The sequence below is a fragment of the Pollachius pollachius genome, assembly GCF_949987615.1.
Source record: "Pollachius pollachius genome assembly, chromosome: 15".
In the NCBI taxonomy this organism is placed as follows: domain Eukaryota; kingdom Metazoa; phylum Chordata; class Actinopteri; order Gadiformes; family Gadidae; genus Pollachius; species Pollachius pollachius.
In genome coordinates this window covers 16,378,851-16,386,527 of record NC_136948.1, presented here as the reverse complement: position 1 = coordinate 16,386,527, position 7,677 = coordinate 16,378,851, and the positions used below count along the sequence as shown (strand labels likewise).

General features: G+C 44.4%; 1 protein-coding gene across 1 annotated transcript in view; it reads right to left on the bottom strand.

Moving 5' to 3' along the window:
• Positions 1 to 4,159, bottom strand: part of myt1lb (myelin transcription factor 1-like, b) — a gene marked incomplete at both ends in the record, with an annotated part of 51,379 nt that extends 47,220 nt beyond the window's left edge. The window contains 2 exon segments of the mRNA XM_079752290.1: positions 3,475 to 3,508; positions 4,114 to 4,159. Coding sequence (XP_079608416.1) covers positions 3,475 to 3,508; positions 4,114 to 4,159 — 80 coding nt within the window.
• Between the last annotated feature and the right edge of the window lie 3,518 nt (positions 4,160 to 7,677).

Here is a 7,677-nt window from a genome sequence, read left to right as displayed (position 1 = left end):
CACCCTCTCTCTCTCTCTCCCTCTCTCTCTCTCTCTCTCTCTCTCTCTCTCTCTCTACTCTCTCTCTCTCTCTCTCTCTCTCTCTCTCCCCGCTCTTATTCTTATTTTGTATATTATAATAAATATATAAATTAATTAATTTATTAATATCTTAATTTCTCCCTTTCTTTCAGTTTGGAGCTAAAGCATATCATCCCTGATGATATAGTCCACTAACCATGATTAGCATTAGCATTACCCCCCTCCCCACCCCCCCCAACACACACACACACACACACCACACACACACACACACACACACACACACACACGCACAACACACACACACACCCTCCCTCCAACTGCACCCAGAGAATAAAGAAGATGAGCTTGACTGAGATTGGATATCTCATCACAAAGATATACTTCACTTTGCCTTTTTTTCCCCCTATTATTCTCTTCTTCGTCTGTCTTTCTTTCATGGGGTAAACCCAACCGTGTAATTGAGAGGGCGTGAGAGAGAAGGAGAGAGGAGTGGGGTTGACTTTTTGTATTATTTTTTTTTACAGATTTCCTGCTTGAGACCGTACTACAGCTGATGGGGGACAACTGCGTTTGAATATGCAATCCTAAAAGCATAAACTGCAATATGACATACATTGAATGTCAATTCTCCACAGACCACATCCAACGCAAGCCATTTGAAACCTTGCACTTAAATATTGTAAGCGGGAACATTTTGACCAGGGATACCTGCAGCGTTTGACCAGGGATTCATTGTGTGCCGATTTCCAGGTGTGGTCCTTGCAATCAGCTATGAGTCCTTCGCCTTGCCTTCCTTCCTATTGATAATTACAGTCCATGGTGTGTTGTGTGTGCTCATGCATGTGTGTTTCTGTGTGGGTGTTTGCAGCTACGTGCCAAATTAGTTGATTTGTGATTTACTTCTCTCACACACACACACACACACACACACACACACAGACACACAAAAGTGTGCATGTGTCCACTTTTGTGTGTCTGTGTGTGTGTGTGTGTGTGTATTTGTGTGTGTGCGTGTGTGCTTGAGGTGGTAACTCTAGGCACAGGCACACACACACACACACATACATACACACACACACATACAGAGAGGAGCATCAGCCCCCGCAAGGGTTTAAGGGGGGGGGGGAGGGGGGAGGGGGAGGGGGAAGGGGGGGGGGGGGGGGGGGCAGCATTGAGCAGCATTATCGACATTATAGACGCCTGGGCTGGGAGATGGTTACACATTGATCTCCTGATTAATTACTATCTGCAGGCAGCAGAGAGAGAGAGAGGGAGGGAGGGAGAGAGAGAGAGAGAGAGAGAGAGAGAGAGAGAGGGAGACAGTGATAGAAAAACAGAGAAGTGGAGAGAGAGGGTTGGATGAAAGGAGGGGAGAAAGGTAGCAGTAGATGTAAAATGAAGTGGTAGGAACAGAATAGGTAGAAGGAGCAGAGAAAGAGAGAGAGAAAGACTGAGAGAGGGAGGGAGAGAGGGAGAGAGAGGGCGAGAGGGGTCTGCACACGGCGTGTTATCTGTGAATATCAGCTAAGGGCTACGCAGTAATCTTCCAGGTGGGATATTATTTATTGATATATAGGTGGGCAGGGATCCCTTATCTCTGCTGCAGCCAGCCCCTCACATCACAGCCAAGGACAAAATGAACTTCACACGCTCTTGTAGCACCGAGGCAACCATTCCATGGTCATCGGATGCACAGGAACAAGGCCACATATAGCTTTACAAATAAGTCTCACCATTGGTTAGAGCTAGGGCTCTGTAATCGCATTGGTGCCACGATCAGTGGAAGGTGAAGAACAAAAGACCCAAGTCGTGAACATGGTATCCATCGGTATAACATGGTTTCTTTTTTGGTATCGATGACTTGCATGTTGGAGTGGAAAAAAACATGTACAGAAGAGCCTTGTAGGTAAAGTGAGCCGACCCCATCTCCTCACTGATCTAACCGTCTCTCTAGAGACTCCAGATTATACTTTGTATTTTATCTGTAAGATCCTACAATGGTTATCATTTGAGAATGCCAACTGGTAAAGGTTGGATCGTCAGTTGAGTCGATTCTGGGTAATGTGGACAATTGACACCGGTTGACATTTTGAATTGCCTACTTGAAACCCAGGGAAGAAAAATTGAATATTTTTGGGAGTTCATTGTTTAATGTATGTATCTAAACCTTAGCGACAGCCATATATTCACTCAATCCTAGCGAACACTTGTCACAGGAGGGCTTTTTTTTTTTACAGCGTCAATAAAGCAGGAATACATCTCCTTTACACTTCCCAAGCTGAGGAACGTACCTTCGCTCGAACATTACATAAAACAAGAGTGATATTTAATGAACTGCTCTCTGTGCTGTCAGAGTTTAGACACTATGAACTAATACCTTTTAGTACTAAAGACATACCCTGTAGCATTTTTCTTTTATTTTGTTCTTGAGTTTTGTTTTTTAACCTACAATCTCTTCCCCTTGCCGTCATCGCTGAAGCTCAAAGGGGCAATCTCTATAATGTCTTGTTGACAGTGCAGGGGGTTGAGGGATGATCTGGAAGATTTCCCATTTTGTTTGTATTTCCTTTTATCCACGTTCATGATCGTCAATGAAAGGTACAATTATCAGGGGAACAAATGTTCACTACAAACCTAGTTTTAAATGTAAGAGACTACAGTTCAAGTTTCTCAAACAGAGGTCGTGGTTTGATACGCTTCCTCTACAGCCCGCACTACGACATATCTGAAATGATGGTAGGCGCTTTATGAATCAATGTAAAATGATTGACTCTCTAATCCCTTATGATAATGTATAAAATAAATACTTGATACCAAATGAGGTTGAACCCCCACCACCACAACTCCAAGGATAGATCACAAGAAAAAACGATGCTATAACGTTCTAAATAAATTGACAAGGAATTAGCTCCCATGTTAAATGCCATCAAGTACACAAGACAAAAACAGAATCATTTAGCTGATCTTGTAAGCAGAAAAAGAAATTTATAGATAAATATTTAAAATATTTCAAACCAGAAAATTGATTGAAAGATTAGAGGACAAGAAATGCTAACGCAGTGCTGACGGTTCTGAAGTTATCCTACGTGTTGGCACGAGGGATCCCCCAGACTGACGAGACTAAAGGAGCTGGGCTATCTCTGTGCTCCTCGAGCACCTTTCAATAGCTTGCAGGGGAGAGATTGGCGAGGAAAAGGCTCAGACAGGCAAAGGAGTGAGATTTCAATTGTGTTCTGCCTTCACCTAAAACACAGGGTTCAGCAGGTGTCTGAGGGAGACATGTTGTGGAGGGAAGCGCTCGTGAGGGCCAGATGAAAGGTGATACTGTTACATAAGTGTAAAAGGCACCAAATGATTGTAGACTGTGGATGTTTGTGTGTGTGTGTGTGTCTGTGCATCTGTGTGTGTCTGTGTGCGTCCATGAATTAAACATGTTTCAACATCACTGACCTGAAGAGCTCAGTTAATGCTGGATCCACTGGCGCTAAGGGAAACAAAAGATGGATAGATAGATAGATAGATAGATAGATAGATAGATAGATAGATAGATAGATAGATAGATCAAGAAGATCGATAGAAGAGCATCAACCATACGGTATTGACATCATCACAATATCAAATGACAAAGTGAATTAAAGAATCTAAATACATTCTGAATCAGAGGAATTGGGCTGCTCCCGTACACGTTTCCAATGATTCAATAAATGTGATGGTGGCCTCAATCTAATTAACTTTGCCTCTGTGAAACTCCATCATAGTTTCAGTTTATTTAAAATAAAAATCACGCAAGTTGCCCATGTGAATGTGTACTGTATATGAGTGGCTTTGTATATAGAGAGTGGTGTCGTGAGAGTGAAAGACTGTATCAATGAGGGTGGAAAGTGTATAATGGCAATTGCAGTGTGACAGTGGGGTGGATTTGTATTTTTGTGTGTGTGTTTACACTGCAAGAGGGAAGGTCACCCTGAATAACGATATCATAATGATTGGAGTAAATGTGTTTATGCATGTGTGTGCGTGTGTGTTTGCGTGTCTGTGTGTGTGGGTGTGTGCGTGTGTGTGTGTGTGTGTGTTTATCAGAGCAGATACCTTTGGAGCGAGTGCGATGTCGTTTATCGTCTGCATCCACCTCCATCTGCAGAGGAGGAGCAAACAGAATGTTGAAATAACACATACACACACATACACACACACACACGCACACACACGCACGCACGCACGCACGCACGCACACACACACACACACACACACACACACGCCTTGCGCTTTAAGGACACAACTTTTCATTTAATATTGTATTGTAATAAAATTACTTAAATTATAGCATAATAACCCACTCAAAGAAACATCTCATCATGGGTCCAGCCACCTGGTGCAGTTGGATAAAAACATGGATATGGAACATTATCAAAGTTACCAACTATCTCTAGGTGGTGTGTCTGACCCCTGCATACACACACACACACACACACACGTGCACACACACACACACATACATGTGTTTGCACACACACACACGCATTCGCACATGTGTGCACGCACACACATGTGCCCGTGCATTCACATACACACACGTGCACGAACATACACAAACACACACACGCACACATGTACACAAACACATGCAGGCGCACACACACACACGAGCGCACACACACACTGCCAGTGCGTAAACATGTACACACACATAAACACACAAACACACAAACACACACACAAACAAACACACAAACGCAACACACACACACAGGGGGCAGAGCTTTCCCCCTGCACTCTCTCGCTGCTCTACTCTGGGCTCTATGTATGTCAGCCCCTACATGGCTCTCTCCAGAGACGCTCTTTGCTCTGCAACCGCCATGCATTCTTCAAAGCTTTGAGTCGTTGGCTGCCGTATTTTTTGTGGAGGGTGGGGAGGGTTTTCAGATGAGGGCCAAGTAAGTATGCGTCTGCGTCGTTGCGCTCCATTCGTAGGTCGGGTGGGCTTTGTGTGTGTGTGTGCGTGTGTGTGTGCGTGCGTGTGGAGGATGGGTTTGGTGCGTGTGTTTGGATGTTTCTTTTTATTAAACATGATTTATTAACGTCACACTTACAGTAGCTCTCTGCTCTTGGCCTGTTATGGTCTGTTTCTTTATGCCCATAAATGTTTGGCGGGCGGGGGAGGGTAGGTGGGACAGGAGGGATGAGGGGAAGGGGGAGGAGGGGGGGATCAAATGATGAAACGCAATAATACGTGATTAATCGTATTAGCGCAACCAAGAGGGACATGCTACAAGTATTACAGGACATGTACCAGGTCTCTGCATCTAGGTATTTTTTCTTTCTTTTTTACTGATTTGAAGCACAGCGGTTTCCATGGCGATAAGAGTGAGAAACTCCTACATTTGCTTAAAAAAAACCAAAAAAACATGTATATATGTCTTGAAAAAATGAAGTCATGATGCTTCATTCAAAAATAGAAACGCACCCGGTACATCATATATATGTGATGCTGTGTGCGTCTCTCTCACTGCACTGTCTGGTTAAAACCCCTTTCCATGATTTCATTTGGGGCAGATCGCATCCCTCTCTCTCTTTTCTAACTCCATCTTTTTCTCTCTCTCCCGCTTCCTGGATACTCAGCATAGGGACGTATTGGGGTTGTTTTGAAGGCCTTGTTACTGTAGCTTTCCCACCTTCTTCTTAGGAAACAGGAGCCCACAGGAATCTTAGTCCCATTCTGATCAACAAGGTTTTGCTTAGGTGAGCCAGCCTCAAATAATAACAAACAACTATAAATGACTGTGTACTGGGGTACAGAGATGACCTGACGAAGGACACACATCTCTAGAGATATATCGCTGTACAGTATTTTACAATGGGCTAACATATATCAAAAGGGGACAAGTCAGTGCATTTAATGCCACACAGACGAGCCTTTGGACAATTGATCAGTATCAATAGATGTATTATTTACTCTGCGAGCTTATACTGACACACACATATTGCCATCAAAGTATAGCAAATATTTCATCATTTGGTGCAATGTTTTTCCCCCCAAAGAGATTTCCCTCAAGCGACAAAGATTTGACTTTGGGATGAACAATATCCCAGATGAAGCGGCCGCAAATTTATGAAAAGCAAGAGGAGGCTCCATCCCGCAATGTTATAATACTTCCACATCAGAGCCGACATGAGCATTAATAACATCGCCCATGAATACACCGCCTAATTGAGACCAGCGCTTCTTCTTGGATCTCTAAAACGCGACGTGAGTGGTCGAAGCGCACGCATCCCAATTGGAATGCGGGCATATTACCGTCGATTGCAGGTGCTTTTGCTGTCGCTGTCGATGCAACAACAACATCAAAAATTCCATCGCTACGGAATGATTACCGTCCTGGATTTGTTTTGGGTTGTTTAGTTGCCGCCGCCTTCATCTCAACAGTCCCTTTAAGCCATGTATTTTCTTCTACAAAGAGAGCAATTGTGTGGAATTTGGTTATTATTACAAGGAATCAGCGAACATAACAGGAGCCGCAAAGGATTATTGTTAATGTGCACCGAGACGGATGGAGATTCATCACAAAAAATATGAAGCACACAGCTGTGTGTGTTCGTGTGTATGTGTGTGTTCGTGTGTATATTTCATTTGAGGAAGGGTGCAGGGAAGAGGGGGGTATTTTAATGTTTGTGTGAAGTGGGGGGATGTTGTGTGGGTGGGTGGTTTCGGGTGCGGGGAGGGGGTCGTGGAGGGGGGCTCGGAACACATCTGCCACAACAATTTGCGTTGTTATCGGCTTCCCTTTGTTTCACCTTGAAGTTTGGGGAGACTGGGTCTCAGGCATATGGAACCTACCTTCCCCAGCCACACACACACACACACACAACCACACACACACACACACACACACACACACACACACACACACACACACACACACACACACACACACACACACACATACATACATACACAGACACAGTCTCTCGCTCTCTCTCCCTTTCACACATGTCTCTCGCTCCCTTTCACACATGCATGCACACAAACACACACACACACAAACACACAAACACACAAACACACATACACACACATAAACACACACCTTAAGCTTACGCCACATACAGACCCAATCATACACACATACATTCACACACACACACACACACACACATACACACACAATAACACACTTTCACATTGATATGCGTGCAGTGTGATAGCAGGGAGCCACCAAAATGGGGGATGGCATTATCAAATTCCGTTGCAAACCGCTATTTATGCCATGCATCATCTGGTGACAGCAAACATACATGCCACCCTGACGCTTAGGGAATCTGAATTGGTGTGAAGGGGGCGTGGAGATAGCATCGGAGTGGCTGCAGAGAGAGAGAGAGAGAGAGAGAGAGAGAGAGAGAGAGAGAGAGAGAGAGGGAGAGGGAGAGGGAGAGAAAGAGAGAGAGAGGGAGAGGGAGAGGGAGAGAGAGAGGGAAACAGCATGAGAGAGAATATACCAAAAGAAGGAGAGAAGGATAGAGAGAGAGAGAGAGAGAGAGAGAGAGAGAGAGAGATAAAGCAAGAACCAAAAATTAAGGACAACACAGGGAGCAGAGGGTGAGATTGAGTGAGAGCGGAAGGCAGATAGAGAGAGAGCCAGAGACAGAGAGAGACA